Source organism: Vulpes vulpes, chromosome 8 (genome assembly GCF_048418805.1).
Source record: "Vulpes vulpes isolate BD-2025 chromosome 8, VulVul3, whole genome shotgun sequence".
Lineage (NCBI taxonomy): Eukaryota > Metazoa > Chordata > Mammalia > Carnivora > Canidae > Vulpes > Vulpes vulpes.
The window spans coordinates 47,742,770-47,760,823 of record NC_132787.1 but is presented as its reverse complement, the minus strand read 5'-3'; the positions used below and the strand labels follow the sequence as shown (position 1 = coordinate 47,760,823).

Sequence of the window (18,054 nt, the reverse complement as noted above, 5' to 3'; positions counted from 1 at the left end):
TGAATGAAAACATTCGGAAGGCCTATGAGCAAGAAGTGTGTCATATTATGTCAGTTGCAGGGATACACCAACTGATAAACACACACAGGAAACCTATGCTGCTTATAGGACAGAATTAGCAAAACTCCAGCCTTCCATGAAGCAGGATCCTGAGCAAAGAGATTGAAGCAGGTGGCATGGTAGTCATCTGAAGTGACACAGACCCACAGACTAGTATCCTGATCCAGACAAAACTGACACCTGTCTACTCTAAATGCTTACTTATTCATAACCGATACTCCTCAATACTGGCAGTGCTTGGTTTTTTTTTCCCAAAGGAACCCAAAGTGTGTTGAAGTAACGAATAAAAAACAAGGGTGTGTGTTCTATTATTAGAAACAGTCGAGAACAAGAACACAGTTTTAAACAAAGCAGAAATTCTGTGACTCCTAATATCAAATAATTATGTTTGGAAAGAATACCAGAATAGGAATGATGTTATATTTTAACAGCATTTAAATCTTACAATTTTTCCTATATCCTGTATTACATCTGATTCTGACAATTATCCTGTGAGATCAACAATAAAGTTTTTACTGGCTAGTGAGGAATTGCAATTTTCAGTTCCTGTTCTACATCAGAAAAATTTCCATATAATTGGATGCTTTCTGTAACACCATTAAAATAACTTATAAATATCCTAAAAGACAAAATTAGTCATATATTCCTAGGTGAGTTTTTCACTCACCTCCTAGGTGGTCCATATATGATTCTCCAAACATGTTACAGACTGAATCCTTGTGACACCCCGCCCCGCCCCCCACAGATTCACATGATATAATCTAGTCCTCATGGTATTAGGACCTAACGTGGTTGGGAGGTGATGAGGTCACGAGGGTTTAGTCCTCATGAATGGGATTTTCGCCCTTGTAAAAAAAATAACCCAGCCCACAGAGCTGCCATGTGGGAGACCCAAGAAGAAAGCAGCGCCCTCTGAACCAGGAAATGGGCTTCCACCAGACACCAAATCTGCAGGTGCTTGGGCCACGGACATCCAAAATCTATATCTGTGTATGAGCCACCCAATTTCCTCCCTGCTATTCTGTTACAGCACTGAGGCAACAAAGTAACCAATTATTGTGCTGCCCTTTTTTAAGATTTTATTTATTCATGAGACACACACAGAGAGGCACAGAGTCACAGACAGAGGGAGAAGTGAGCTCCATCCCGGATCTCCAGGATCACGCCCTGGGGCAAAGGCAGTGCTAAAATGCTGAGCCACCCGGGCTATCCATGTGCTGCCTTTTTAAACCAGATCTTACGAAATGTTTTCTTTATATATATAATATTTTAAATGAGTAAAGAACATTCAGTAAGCAAGGCAAGTATGGAGCATACTACTAAGCTGTGTGCTTTCCCCTAATCTCATCTCACAGCCTACTGTCTGAAAGATAAATATATGCTGAATCATTTCATCATTCCTTCAGTTGGTTTGATAGTTTTACAACATATGTACATATCCTTTATATAATCTAATAAATACTATATTATCTCATTATAATGTAACAGTATATTTTGTAGTATTATTATTATTATTATTATTTTTTTTTTTTTTTATGATAGTCACAGAGAGAGAGAGGCAGAGAACAGGCAGAGGGAGAAGCAGGCTCCATGCACCGGGAGCCTGATGTAGGACTTGATCCCGGGTCTCCAGGATCGCGCCCTGGGCCAAAGGCAGGCGCTAAACTGCTGCGCCACCCAGGGATCCCTATTTTGTAATATTATAAAATAATACAATAAATACTATATTTCTTAATTTGGCTTTTTTTTTTTTCAAAAACGGGATCATATGGCAGTAATAAATAGACATTTGGGTTGTTTCCAATATTTCCTGATCTTTATCTTTAAAGATAAATCTTTATCTTTAAAGAGTTTCTACTGCAGAAAAAAAATTCTATGTTAAATCTATCAACTTCCAGGTGTTCTCATTTTGTCCATATTCTCATTTTCTCTCCTATAAAAAATCTGAAAGTCTAAAAACAAGAACAGCAAATACATTTCCATTAGACAAAATTTAAATACATTCACAAACAATAGGCAACATACCTACAAGTAGTCAAATTTATTTGAAGTGATATTAAATGACTAGAAATTCATTTGAACCTTTTGGAAGAAATAACTTCCTCCCACTCCAGAGACAGTACTGAGCATACAGTGGGGTGGATGAGGACAGTCTACACGATGGCATGCTATCCAATCCACAGTGGTCTCCACGTTTGGGAGAACTGAGCCTCAGTACTTCTCTGCTGGGCATCCATAAACAGCAGCCTGCCACAGCACACAGAAGATGACCGAGTGCCAGGAGGCAGGAACAACAGATATGTACCCAGGAAACTTAGAAAGACTGTAACAGCAATTCAAGCAATAATTTATATTGAAACACCAATAACACCAGAAGAATAAAAAGATCAATTCTATATATTATACTTTTCCTCAAATTCTACTTGAATCTGAAACCTGAAATTAAAAAAACTGTACCTCTTCAATAAACAAATCGGGCCAGTCCTTTATGACTTCCAAATCTGCTTTCAAAAGGAGAAACCTAGCACTTAAAACTTCCAAGCCATAATCTTAATAATAATAATAATAATAATAATAATGTAATTATAGGATGGCATTTGTAGACCTAATAGCCTCAAGTACAGTATACTCTAACTAGTCACCGATTACAACAATGGGGATTCAGGACACAACTTTTGTTTCAATTTTTAGATTAAAAGGAGTAGGTACAAAGTAAAACTGGAATTCCCTCCAAAGAGAAAACTTCATCCTCCTATTATTTGGCACTCTGTAGTAAGAAAATCAACATTTTTCAATCAGTCAAGAAGTAAAAAAAGGACAGCAATAACTTGAATGTACATTCTTAAATTAGGAAAAGTCACACCCACATAAATCCACTGAGACATAATTCAATACTTCTACAAATACTCATAATAATTCCCACTGCTGTATTTCTATGAAAGAAATAGTAGTTTTATTTTCTGCAACGTAATCAAAATAATGTACACTCACTGATATCTCCCTCTGACACCCCACCCACTCTCTCTCTCTCTCTCTCTCATGAATAAATAAGTAAATCTTTAATAATAAAAAAATAAGGGGATCCCTGGTTGGCTCAGAGGTTTGGCACCTGCCTTTGGCCCAGGGCGTGATTCTGGAGTCACGTCCAGGATCAAGTCCCGCATCAGGCTCCTGGCATGGAGTCTGCTTCTCCTTCTGCCTGTCTCTGCCTCTCTCTCTCTCTATGTCTATTGTGAATAAATAAATAAATAAATAAATCTTTAAAAAGATAAACAAAATAAAAAAATAAAAATAAAAATAAATAAACCTATTATTCAGGCCAAAAAAAAAAAAAAAAAGACAAGTGAAATTAGAATTCTATAAGAAAGAGGGATCCCTGGGTGGCGCAGCGGTTTGGCGCCTGCCTTTGGCCCAGGGCGCGATCCTGGAGACCCAGGATCGAATCCCACGTCGGGCTCCTGGTGCATGGAGCCTGCTTCTCCCTCTGCCTGTGTCTCTGCCTCTCTCTCTCTCTCTCTGTGACTATCATAAATAAATAAATAAAAAATTTAAAAAAATAGAATTCTATAAGAAAGAATATATCAATATGTGGTGTTTTAGTTAAAGAGAACTAAAGAAACATTTTAGAATAATTTGGAAAAAAAGACTTTTCAATTACATGTCATATGTAAATGTAGACAAAATTATCTAATAAATACATATGCAATTAAAAATTCACCATGACAACTGCTGTGCAGTAAGATTATGCTAGAATTTTAAAGATTTTCTTTAATTTCCAAATATTCTCTAATTAGTGTCTTAATTCAACAATCTTAAAAACATAATAAATAAAAGCAAGTGAATTTTTCTGGATATCCCTTCCAGCACTGTCCACTACAGAGGTGGAGGTTCAGTGAGTCCATAGGATCTTGGACTCTCAAAAAGAAAAGCAGGTACTGGACCATAGGTCAGGTCAAATTTGTGAGTCAAGCCATCAGCCCACTTCCATGCTCACGTGTAGCATGTGCTACCTCACAAGGTTCGCTCTGGAAATACAAAGATGAACAGACATTCCCAGCTTCAGAAGGGAAGTCAGCACATAACAACTGGGGGATCACTTCCCTAAGGAGGTGACAGATACAGAGATTATTGGAGGAATCATGAGTTCATTAAAAAATTCTCAGTGTTAATCTATTGCCTGAAGATCAGAAAAATCAGTGCTTCTACCCAGGGGTTGAACACTAAACTCAGTACTACAAAATAACTAAGGAGCCAAAATTGGAATCAACTAATCAAAGTGCCCCATGACAATAGTAAATGCCTGGGGTAGTGGATTGTGATAATTTAGTGTGTAGTATTTACTTGATTCTGAATATTGATTTTGAGATACATAATTAATTTACTAATATCTTTTCCAAAGGTGAAATAACTCAAATTAATGTCCCAGGTGACTCTAAACACATCACAATTTCAAAAATGTTAAAATATGAAAAAAATGTATCTTACTAGCAGGAAGAGGTAATAAATCATAATATATCTATGCTTTTAGGGGCAATAGACATAATATACAAATATCTAAAAAGGCAGAATGTTCCAGATAAAGGCAGAAGGAGTGTAGTAATATTACTTTCACAACATTTTAGACTGCAAGAGGTTATTTCCATTAACAATACCTGTATGAATACCAATTAGAGAACTTCACAGATCTTAAAACAGTGACAACTCATTAGGATTTTATCACTACCTATCCTAAAAGGCAATATTATATACTTCCAATAAACTTCCAAGGGTTCCTCATCTGATTTAGTAATTTAAAACCTCAGAGAGGATGTCCTATATTATAAATATGAAAACTTCAGAGTATCATATGATCTTGCATTTAACTAATGAGTAACCAAAACGTTCAACAAGAATGGGTATTCCTGTACACACACACACACACACACACACACACACACACACACACACACACACACCTCTTAGGACAGCTTAAACCCTGACCAAACACATTCATGTTCCTTCAAAACAAGTATCAAAGAGAAAAAAAATGCTGTTCTCATTTTTTAATATCGTTCCTTTATATGGTGAATCCACACCACGTAAAAATGACATACAAACAGACAAACCCATCTTTCAAGTTTGCAACTCTGGTTTTCAGCTGCCTGCTATGTATCTCCAATCTGAATACATGGCGGTCATTGTAAATCCAGCACAAACACTGAAAGCGTCATCTTCTATCCCACACTGCAATCCGTAATCCCTGTAACTTCCTCTTTCTTCTGTGTTCTCTATCTTGGCTAATAAAACACCACTTTCTAATGATGCATCCAAATCACAAATCTAAAGTCAACCCTCACCATGCCAAGTCACACTCATGGCAACAGTGAGCAAGTCTCAGCTCCACATCCCCTGGGTCTCTCCTCCTCTACCCATCCATCCTTCTTCCCTTACTTAATGATTTCATCATCCATTTTCTGAACAATTAAAAGAAAGATCCTAACTGACCTCGATGTCTCTAAGTATTCTAAATTCAGCCATGAACTATGGTGAAGACATACTATGCATAAGGTAACCACATGAGTTTTTATACAAAATATAGATAACACTTACAAGACAGAAAAGGGGCTACCAGACAAGACATTAGGACAGCAGAGATGTAGCTTCTCGGTTGCTTCAATAGAAAAATCTGCGAGGAAAAAAAAAAGAAAAAGAAAAATCTACGAGAATAAACACCATAAGCTACATTCTAGAACTCAGGATGAAAATAAATAAATAAATACATAAATAAACAAATAAATAAATAAATACGGCATCACTCTTTGTAAAATAAAAGGGTCCACCAAGAAGATGATTATTTTCGACATATGACGTTACTTTAAACAAAACAGCCACGAGTGTAGCTGAGTACTACCATCAACAGGTATTCAAAATAGAATAAAGCACGAATCAGGGTATCTATGGAAGATACTACCTTGAACTAAATAAAACTGGTTTTTATAGGAAAAACAAAGTCAGCAATTTCATGTATCTAAACCTAATTAAGCCACTAGTTTCGTCTCTCTGTAAATTATTTCTCACTGTATATTCTATAGCTTCAAGATACTTTCATGAATGTGGCTCTCTTTTTTCCATTAATTTTAACATAAGAGTTGATGCCCAAAAGCTTTCCCTCTTTCACGGTAAGCCTCTTTAGGGACAAAAAATTACTTATTCATTAAAGAAATAGGCCAAGAACAGTAAAAATAAAATAGGTTTTGACTGTTAGCTTACGTGAAAGGCACTAAAGGGAACTCAATGTCATACAAAGCAATTTCAATATGTCACAGCTTATGGGTACAAACAGCAGGTTCCATTTTTGTATTCTCTTTGGAAAATAGCACTCATGACCCCAGGAAAACATGCTAAGATTGCAGAGCACCCCTACAGCTGCTTGCTCAGGACCACCTATTTGGGATGATTACTGTCCAAGTAGGTGCCCAGTAACATTTAGGGATATGCTTAAGACATAGGACAGTGGGGCTACTGGGGACCATGGCACCTCTGTTGTTCTGCTTTGCTCGTTGCTGCAGAGGAAACCTCAATGCACCAAGTCTGACTGCTGTCAAGACCCCCACCACCTCACCAGTCTCATGGCCCCACCCGGGATCATATGTACTTCCTCCCAGGTAGACACTCTCGGAAATTTCCACATATGGTCTTATTTACTCCCCACAGTCCTCAATACAGCAGACACTTAGAGATGAACACGAGCTCTAGCAAAACAAAGCCTACAGCAAGGGTCACTCCAGGAATCCAAAGTCATATGTGACTGCACATCCATGTTTTACCTCTTCATACAGAGTAGCAAACGCACAATTTTTCAAGTAGATTATACTGTGTGAGAATCTTTGATGACCATCTACTATTCAAGCATACATAAAAGAACAAAGGCTCCATGGAGTGAGGAAAGGTGACCCAGCTTGAAAAGGGCAATCATGGAAACAGACACCGGGTCTTCTAAATTGCCCTCAGAGATCTTTTCCCACTAATACAGTAGACAGGGGCAGCATTCCTGTTATGCAGACTAGGAGTAGGAGAGAGAAAAAGGTCATTAGTCTTAGGGACAACTGCTGATGGCTTTCTAAGGATCGCGGCTTAGTAAGTGGGAGATATTAAGATAAGAATACAGTTGTTCCTTGAACAACAGGTGTTGGAATTGCATGGGTCCACTTCTTTATACAGTACAGTACCATATATATCTTTACTCTTGTGATTTTCCTTTTTTGAAGATTTAGTTACTTATTTAAGAGAGAGAGAATGAGAGTGTGTGTGTACACATGAGTAGGGGACAGAGGGAGGGAATTCCAAGTAGACTCACTGCTGAGCATGAAGCCTGATGCAGGGCTTGATGCAAAGATCATGAGATCATGACCTGAGCCAAATTCAAGAGTCAGACACTTAACTGATTGCATCACCCAAGAGCCCAATGATTGCAGGACCCAAGCGCCCCTCTTCCTTCGGATTTTCTTAATAACATTGTCTTTTCCCCAGCTCACTTCATTGTAAAATACAGTATATTTTGTATATATAAATATATATGTAAAAATATTTCATAACAAATCCTGTTATGAAAGTATCTCATGCATGCATGCACACACACCAACTGTACAGAGCCTTGTGTGAGCTCCTTGTTTTCCACTCGATGCCAGAGAAACTTCCCTATTTTATCCACAAAGGTCACATTTCCAAAGCCAACCAACAGCACTGAAAACATGGACTAGTGGTAACAGGAGTGAGGGATGTCTTAGTCCAGTTAGACCAGAAAAGTGGCAAACACTGTGGACGTCAAAACCAATGGAAAACCCATTTACAAATGATGGTCACAAACGACACTTCCCTACAAAATAAAAGTGGCATCCTGTTGTCTTGTCCAAACTCTCTATGGCTACAACCAATCGAGAAGCTCCCAGCTTTCCTGCACTTACTTGCTTCCCTTACGTTTGTGACCTCAGATACGTGACTTTTCTTTTGTGCAGCTCAGGTTTTGATGTTTTTGTAACTTCTTCTAAAACTTTCTAAGGTTTTGTTGTATTAATTTTCTTCAAAGAATATCAAAACTTGGGATCCCTGGGTGGCGCAGTGGTTTGGCGCCTTCCTTTGGCCCAGGGCGCGATCCTGGAGACCCGGGATCGAGTCCCACGTCGGGCTCCCGGTGCATGGAGCCTGCTTCTCCTCCCTCTGCCTGTGTCTCTGCCTCTCTCTCTCTCTCTCTCTCTCTCTCTCTCTGTGACTATCATAAATTAAAATAAAATAAAATTCTTTAAAAAAAAAAAGAATATCAAAACTTTCTAGCTAAAGATATCCTACAAATGACTGCATTGTCTTTACTTCAAATAAGTAATAAACTTCCTTTGTGAGTCATTAGGCACCATGAAAATTCACTCGTTAGTTCTCAACATTTTGCAATTCAGATCACTAGTCAGCTTTCTTCCTGGTCTTCAGACCTGCTTCAATAAAACAGGGAAGTTGAAAAAACAACTTTCATCTGTCATTGGTGAAAAATCCCATAGGAGTTCAGGATTGTTGCACTCTAAGGGATACATTGAAGCAAATGTGTATTCTAGAAGACAATGAATTAATGGCTAGAGAAAGATACAGCACCTCTAAATTGAAAAGGTTCTTCCTCAAAAGTATAGCTAACAAAAAAAGTCATGACATACGTACGAAAAAAAAAAAGCCTTAAACAAGGGAGGAAAATGAGTATAACATGTTAAAAAGATGGCCAAATGAGAGGCTTCCTGCCTCTCAGGGTGATTTCCTTAACTTTTACTGCATTTTATAAATCATAAAATAATGATGATTATTTTACTTAGTTCTGTAAAAGATTTGTTTATCTATCTATCTATCTATCTATCTATCTATCTATCTATCTATCTATCTATCTATCTAATCATGAGAGACACAGAGAGGGAGAGAGAGGCAGAGACACAGGCAGAGGGAGAAGCAGGCTCCTCACAAATCTCCAATGGAACATGCAGGAAAATTTCACATAAACTACTTCCAAAAACAAAATTATTTTCATGCTTTCTAGTATTCAATATTTAATGTTGATGCCTGGAGGAAAGGTCTTAAGTACTACATAGGCTCAAACATTATAGAAAAGGATGTAGTACTGCCACGTCTACCATCAATTCTATCTAAACGGGTGCTATTTTATGGTGTTAGTTATTACTATATATAAAAGTATTGAACACCAAGATTCTTTGGACATTGTCTTACAGTTTCCCCAAATGTGTAAGATGGCAATAGGACTTTTTTGAGCATTTATTTTTCTCCCTCCGTATTCACTAGCATCTCTAAAAAATAAGCTCTATGGAATCATGAAGTCCATTGGATAATTTCCTAAACACCATAAATTACATATAAGACTGCCATGTTGATATATATCTACTCAAATTGTGGAGGAATTATTTAACATAGATTATGAGCAGCTACATTTAACAGTTCTTCCAATCTGGGACCTCATTTCTGTGTGTGGGATTGTTCTCGTGTTTTAATAATAACCAATTTAACAATCAGCTTGGCAGTCAACTACTTTAGAGTTAGTTTCACTAAAGGTAGCTCTCTTCTCATTTATACATGAATTGACTGATACTGTGGGACTACTTATTTTTCTAATATACTTGTAAAAGGGCTCTGTATTCAACTTAAACCTTCTGGAAGAATGAGCTCTGGCTCTTTTGTTTAAACTCAATCTTTTCCTTGTAGAACATCAATGTATATTTTAGAATTTTCTTCCAATATTTTAGGACTCACTAAATTTTATTTTAGGACTGTTGTTGAACTTCTAGTCATAATACACGATTTCCTTTTGTTGTTGAAAGGACTGAGAAATGCAACAAAGTTATGAGCCTGAACTTTTACGTTTTTTGAATGTCAGTAAAAACCAAACAGAGGAAACGAAGCAACAAATGTTGGAGAGGATGTGAAGAAAGGGAAACCCTCTTGCAATGTTAGTGGGAATGTGAACTGGTCCAGCCACTCTGGAAAATTGTGCGGAGGTTCCTCAAAGAGTTATAAATAGATCTGCCCTATGGCCCAAAAATTGCACTGCTAGGGATTTACCCCAAAGATACAGATGCAGTCATACACCAGGACACCTGCACCCCGATGTTTCTAGCAGCAATGTCCACAATAGCCAAACTGTGGAAGGAGCCTCGTGTCCATCAAAAGATGAATGGATAAAGAAGATGTGGTCTATGTATACAATGGAATATTACTCAGCCACTAGAAACAACAAATACCCCCCATTTGCTTCAATGTGGATGGACCTGGAGGGTATTATGCTGAGTGAAATAAAGTCAATAGGAAAAGGAAAAACATTATATGGTCTTATTCATTTGGGGGATACAAAAATTAGTGAAAGGGAGTAAAGGGAAGGAGAGAACGTGAGTGAAAATATCAGTGAGGGTGACAAAACATGAGAGACATCTAACGCTGGGTAATGAACAAGGGGTAGTGGAAGGGGAGGTGGGTGAGGGTTGGGGTGACTGGGTGATGGGAACTGAGGGGGACACGTGGTTGGATGAAAACTGGGCATTATGTGATATGTTGGCAATGAACTCCAAGAAAAAAAGTCAAAAACGTAAAAATAAAATAAAATAAAATCTTCACTTAGGGTCAGCCCCGTTCTCAGCCGTTTAGCGACACCTGCAGCCCAGGTTGTGATCCTGGAGACCCGTGATCGAGTCCCACGTCGGGCTCCCTGCATGGACTCTGCTTCAACTTCTGCCTGTGTCTCTGCATTTCTCTCTCTCTCTCTCATAAATAAAATCCTAAAAAATTAAAATAAATACATAAAAACATCACTGAGAAAAATCAGAGAGGATGACAAAACATGAGAGACTCCTAACTCTGGAAAATGAACAAGAGGTAGTGAAAGGGGAAGTGGGTGGGGAGATGGGGTGACTGGTGACGGGCCCCGAGAATGGCACTTGATGTGATGAGCAGTGGGTTTCATGCTATATGTTGGCAAATTGAACCCCAATAAAAAATACAAACAAAAAACCCCAAAACCTCCACTTAAAAACAAGGAAACAAGAAATTCAAGGAATTGAATTAGAATACAACCATTCTTCATTTCACAGGACTTGCTCTATGGTTAATCCTCACGACAACGAACACAGAAATGAATGAACACTACTCCCTTACTGTATAATGAAAATCATAATTTTTACTTTTTTAATTTTTTTAAATCTTGATTTTTATTACGGTTTTCCAAATCAGAAAGCTATCGAAACTAGTTCTTTCTCTCTCCTCTTTCCTGATTTTCAGTAAGAGACCCTTCTTAGTACATGATCCGGTACATAATGAGCACTGCTGGTTGGCTGCACACACATGTACAACAACATGAACCCAACAAGTAGAACCAAAGGCCACTCTCATTTCACGGTTCTCCAATTCTTTTCAATTACTAGACATTTGAAGTTACAAGGCAGAGACTGAAGGTTGACTAAAATGAAGTAAAACCCCTCCACTCTTTCAGGGATCTCTTTTGCCCTTCTTGTCGCCTTCTGAGCCTGGCCCCCTGAAGGCAGTAGAGCACCCTGTTCTCTTTATATGGGTCACAGATGGCCTGAGCCACATGCTTTACTCCACTGTCATCCATCCAGCACCACTTGGCTTTTCTTCCTTCTGGTATTTCACTTGAAGACCTTGCCTTTCAATCATTAGTCCTTTGACTCAATGCCCTTAGACTCGTCCTAGTTCTATCTCCCTTCCATTGCTTTAGGGCCAACCCTCCAGGGTTGGCAAAACTCTGAATATGGTTACTGGCTAACTTTCAAAACTGCCTTTTGAGCATTCATTCAGAAGGTGTACCTGCTGGGTCCTCTCACATTCCTTACGAATGAGGACCTTAAAAAAACATCTTCTTATCGCTTTTTCCTCATACTTTCCCATGCCGACAATTCTAAGCATAGGATTCTGTATCTGTCATTTTAAGCAAATTTTAACAAAATGGAATTTTTTTGTAAACCTGTTAAGATTTTGTTTTCAGTATTTCTTACAAAATAGATTACCATCACTTAACATATTTAACATCCATGTTTTTCTTTTATTTTTCTTTTTTTAATTTTTATTTATTTATGATAGTCACAGAGAGAGAGAGAGAGAGAGAGAGAGAGACAGAGAGGCAGAGACACAGGCAGAGGGAGAAGCAGGCTCCATGCACCGGGAGCCCGATGTGGGACTCGATCCCGGGTCTCCAGGATCGCGCCCTGGGCCAAAGGCAGGCGCCAAACCGCTGTGCCACCCAGGGATCCCTACATCCATGTTTTTCGAAGCGTACATTGTCAGTAAGAAATAAGGTAATACCTATTCCAAAATCCATTCTAAGATAAACATATAGACAAATATTAAATGTATCATCCAGACGAATTTAGTCACCCTTCAAAAATATTTGTCTGTGTCTAATGATATGAACGCATATTACGTAAAGGAAGGAGGAAAAGAAATCATCTGTGCCTTAAGTAACCTAGGGTCCAGAGAGAGACCGCACTCCCCAGCAGAGGGGGTGATACACCTCATACTCAGGAACACTCAGCACTGGGACGGGCACTTTGTCCATCTGTGGAAGCTCAGGGAAGGCTTCTGAGAAGCATTTCTGGAAGATGAGCAGAATTTAGGCATGAAAGAACGTAGAAGAAAACAAGGCACACAGAGAACTGGACGGAATTTAGCATGGCTCTAGATAACAGGGAGAGGACGAAGGCAGGAATGAAAGGGAAGATGAAGAGGTAAACAGGTCATATCACAAAAGCTCCTTAGCCCATCATTTGAGTTGAGAGGGTAATGAAGAGTGTAACCATTTTAAGTTCATTTTCCTGAAATCTAATACCTCTATCTATACTGATTTTTTCCCTGACCTACCTTTATTTTTTAGGCTAAACAGTATATTTAGCAAAAGATGAAATTAACTTTTTTTGGGGGGGCCAGGCAATTGCTGAGGCAATGTCACATTTATTATTTGAGGTATAAATAAACTCAAATGGAAAAACAAAGCTTATCTCTTTGAGGAGCTGCTCTTACCCTAAAAGGTGAAATCTGCACATCCATTCAGATATTTAACACTTATTAAACTGTTCTAGCCCAGACCCAGTTCATGGAAAAGGGGAGAGAAAGACCTAAGCAACATTTTGGGATTCTTTGAGCACAATTTCATTCCACCCATGGTAGATATAAAGTTTTACAGACTGTGAGTAAACCATACTATTAAATAAAATCAGATTTTGTAGTTATCTGCATATAAAGAATGTGGAAAACAGAAATCCTTCACTGGGCTACTGTAGTCTATAAAACACTTATAATTATTACTTTTAAACAAATAAAAAGGTAAAGATGGAAGACTATGTTCTATTTTTGTTAATTTTGTTATCAGAAAAGATACCTCTCCCTGTTGGAAATTAATTTTAACCCCATGTAATCTCGATTTGATAAATTAAAGTTGATCAAAAGATAAAGAATTTAGAATTAATATTTATTTTTACTTACTAAGCTCTTTGGCTTACCTCAGTGGAGAATTAAATTCTCTTTGTTCATAAGATTTATTTACTTATTTATTCATGACAGATGGAGAGGAGAGAGAGAGAGAGAGAGAGAAGCAGGTTCTATGCAGGGAGCCCAAGGTAGGACTCCATCTCGGGTTTCGAATATCACACCCTGTGCTGAAGTCGATGCTAAACCATTGGGCCACTGGGGCTGCCTGGAGGGTTAATTTCTAATGAAGATGAAGTAGCAAGTGCTCCAAAAGTGGTAATTAAATTACTACAAAAGCAAAAATATAAAACACATAAGCCTGATACAGTTATCCAACAACAGGTTATGTTTTAAAGCATCACCCGCTTTGCTCAGCTTTGTAGACCGATGGGAGAAGAATTTTCCTATCTAAGGCCCATCTTAGTCTATCTAAGACTTAGTTATGAAATTGTACAACAAGAAAAAGAACCATTTATGTAAAATAATCAAGCATTTGTTTAACTGATGTATTCAACAGGTCAAATAGATGGAAATAAATGACACTAAAAACATAAAGACAACCAGGGAAATCTTCAGGGGTCTAAAGAATGTCATTGTTTTTCAAAAGATATCCAAATGATATAAACAGGAACAACACAAGTACAGAAGGAAAAGGTGCCAGAGACACCGACATGAACAATTTCACTACTACATTAAATGCCGTATATCATTATGAGAATGATGTGAATGCATTCGTAAATAATAATTTTAAATCCTGGGCACAGTACTTTTTTTTTACATAAGCAATTATGAAATAATGTATTTCAAATATGAAAAAGTACATGTAACAATGCTATAATGGAGTTTTGAAGAGGCTGTAAATTTATGGGCCAATACATAAAACTGAAATTGGTTATTGCATTAGATTCAGGATACTTTTACTAGATACCGTCATTTCTATCACATTTGCTAGGTGGTTAGGCAATTCAACAATGAATCAAAGAAGATCTCAAAGAGCTGAGAATTTAGCATATTAGGTAAACAAAAAAATCTTAAGCAACTTTTTCAAAAAATAGTAACGCATCAATGTCTGAATAAAACAACCCAGAGATTAAAGAATTCTAATTCCTAAAACAATAGACTATGAAGAAAAATTATGAAATTTGTCCAAGACATAATAAACAATTATAATCTGGAGAGTACATTTTTATGATGAGAGAAACAACATTTACAATTTTAGGACTGCAGCCCTAGCAACAGGGAGCAAATTTACTTGTGAGATACTAATGAAGGACCCAGCTTCAACTGAACCTGACATTTTTAAGTGACATGTGGGATACTTGCATCTAAAAGGGAATCTGGAGGACTGCCTATATCTCTTTCTCAGTGACTTTTATCACTGAAATTCCCAAAACTGTGCACAAGGCCCCAAAATAACAATGTTCCTTTAGAAAAAAAAATCTTTGGGCCTTCTCTGGACACAGACAGTAGATAGGAAACAAATACATAAAGTGCACTGTTCTACAATTATTAATTATTTCAAGTTCCCAAAATGATGCCAACCAGCTCACAAAATTTCCTTGGGCTTTCACATCAGCTTGCCTTGTCCGAGCTGGCTCAGGCACATCACGACATGAGAAACGAGGCAAGAATGATGTGGACAGCACAGAGGAAACAAGGCAAGAATGATGTGGATAGCACAAGGGCACAATTCATACTGCGAATCTCATGGACAGGATGTGGGATGTGGACAGGGAGAAACCCAGGACACCTCCAAGTCGGATGGTCCACATAAGCACAAGTGGAATAAAGAAGTCTATCATGGAACACTGGGGTGGGGGGCCTGAGGTGGAGGGGATTCATTTTGTTTCCATAAGTTAAATTTGAGATGTCCATTAGACACAGAAGTGAAAAGACAACACCGAAGGTTCAACCAGGAGTGGACTCAGGTAGGGGATCTCAGGCAGTGAGGTCACTTCTTTGACAACAGAGCCCATTAGAACTTGGAACCCCTGCAACCAGGCACCCACATTCTAGTGCAGCACCACATCAGGCTCACTTGGCTGGAGACATCCGCTAGTGAAAGATGTTCTCTTGCTGCCTGCCAACTTCCCAGGGATCTGGCTTCCAGAAAGCCCAGGGATGCAGCTCTTTCACATGCTGTAGACTTTGTTCCACCATCACACCCCACACCTCAGGGCATTTGCCAGGAGGTGCCCTAGGTAATATAGAGCAGCCCAGGCCAGGCCAGGCCACCTGTGCCAGCAATCCTGGGCAGCCCCATCCCTTCCTCTTCAGTTTCAGGGGACCAGGGATGTGTGGGCAGGTCCCACCTAGGCTGGAGGAGGTTGCAGGGCAGCAGGTTCCCCGGTGATCCCTGCATGGTCACACTGATGTCATGGTGGGGAGGGTGGAAAGACGACTCCTGAGGTGCCTCTTACCTATCCCAGAGTTAACCCTAGTCCTAGAGCTGCATCCCTTTTCTATCTTTGGGGGAGATGTGTGCCAACTGTGGAGTGGTGTGTCTGGAATGGAGTCAGCTGGGTTTGGCGGCCCAGCCAAAGCGGCCAGACCGGGCGATGAGGCCTCCTGCCTGGCTGCCGGGCACTGTCGTTACAGAGCTCCGCACAGGAGATGGGGCAGGAGTGCGAGGAAGAGAACCTCTGCTCCACTTCCTTGAGGAATGGGATAGTGCCCTGCACAGCTAAAAGAGACCAGCGCAGACTCGAGGTGAGTGAAGGGCCTGAGGTAATCGAACCGGGCAGGGATGCTGGAGTTGAGTGCCTGGCTCGAGCCGAGAGGCCAGGTGCTGAGTCTAAGCCAATTCAGGTGATGGTAACATCTCTGACTCACTGTTCCAACTTGAATAGCTATCTGCACCCTTGGCGACCCAGGAGGAAGAGCTCACCATGGTGCAGGCTATTGGGGTACCCAACATGCTGGAGCAGCCACCTGCTTCAGTGGAGCACCCAGCTTCGGCCCTTGAGCAACACCCTGAATCACATCAAGAAGCCGCCCCAGCTATTATTATTGTGGGGCCTACTGAAGCTTCATGTCCTGAGTTGATCAAGCCAGTCAAGGCTGCTGCAGCTGGGTGCTTGGCCCGATCCGAGATGCTAGCTGCTGAGTCCAAGCCAATGCACGAGGCGGTCACACCTCTGATTCAGCGTCCTGACAAGGAGGACTGACCTGCAACCTTGGCCACCCTGGAGGTAGATCACGTCCCGGCACATGCAATCTGGTTCTCCCACATGCTGTAGCAGCCACCTGTCTCAGGGGAGCAACTAGCTTCCGCTCCTGAGCAAGATCCCAAACCACCTCAACAGCCTGCCCCAGCTCCTACCACGGGGCCTGCTGAAGCTTCAGGGCCAGAGGTGATTGAGCCAGTCAAGGCTGCTGGAGTTGAGTGCTTGCCAGGGGCCAAGATGGCACCTGTTGAGTCAAAGCCACTGCAGGTGTTGGTCACACCTCTGATTCACTGTCCCCACCTGGAGGTGCTGCCTGCACCCCTGGCCCCTCCAAAACGTGGGGCAGGCCTCAGTGCCCGGCCTCGAGTTCATCGAAGCGCCGGTGCATCCACCTGCCTTACTGGAGCAGCCAGCCTCTGCCCCCGAGCAGCAGCTCATCGTGGCTGCAGCCCAACAGAAGGCTTCCCCTCCCCTCTCATTGCGCTGTGTCTAATTTTTGTTGTGGTTGTCATCAAACTCTATAATTCCTTCATGCATTTGTTTGTAATAAAGGATAAGTTAACTTCGGACAAAAACTAACTCTGATACTTTTAAATTACACATCGTGGTACTTTAGGTCCACTGCCAGTGTTGCAAAGGCAAGACCAGAAGGTACATGGGCCACATATCCACTACAGGGACAACTGACGACTGACCATTCCTCCCTGCTGTCCCTGCAGCCACTGCCTTTCTCTCTGTCTCTGCTGCCTTTCCTCCTCTGGGATGTGCGTGTGCCTGGCGTCCTTGGTGTGGCCTCCTGTCTCTGCCGGAGACACGAGAGCAACTCAGCTTTCTCCCAGTAGTTAAGAAACATATTTTTATTTCAAAGCCATATTCCTGACTGAAGAAAGATCATGTGAAGCCCCCAAATGAAATATTTCCATTATCTAGGATAGGGTTCCCTCAATGTCATGTGTCAGGTAATAAAGTAAAGGTTCCTTAAGGTTTCAGACAGACGGTATTTACTTAATTAAATGAGGATTCCAACAGAAAGAAAAGAGGACATTTACCTTCTGTTACCAAGGAATAACTGCTCGTTGTACGTGGTTCAGGCCTCCAGGCCTGAAACTGGTAACTGATAACAATACACACGTGCTTGTTTTCAACGCCACAGGTTTCATGATAGCCAATGAGACATGCTAAGGGAGTCGAATCAGAAAAGAAAATCAGAAAATCAGAAAAGTAAATCAGAAAAAAAAAGAAAAGGGAGACAAATCATAAAGAGAAAAGACAAATACCACATGACATTTGCAAATGATGTATTTTATAAAGGGGTAGTATCCAAAATCTATAA

At 40.0% G+C, this 18,054-nt stretch overlaps 1 protein-coding gene across 6 annotated transcripts in view; it reads right to left on the bottom strand.

Moving 5' to 3' along the window:
• Positions 1-18,054, bottom strand: part of LOC140599936 (uncharacterized) — a 102,186-nt gene that overhangs the window by 29,456 nt on the left and 54,676 nt on the right. For 3 of the 6 annotated variants that reach the window (XM_072766435.1, XM_072766438.1, XM_072766440.1), the window contains exons 6-7: positions 17,771-17,899; positions 5,650-5,725 (exon numbers count right to left, since the gene is read on the bottom strand). The exons of 1 other annotated variant lie outside the window; for it this stretch is intronic. In XM_072766435.1, the coding sequence (XP_072622536.1) occupies positions 5,650-5,725; positions 17,771-17,899 (205 nt within the window). The remainder of the gene's footprint in view (positions 1-5,649; positions 5,726-17,770; positions 17,900-18,054) is intronic. 2 more of the 6 variants (XM_072766437.1, XM_072766439.1) reach the window with 1 other exon arrangement.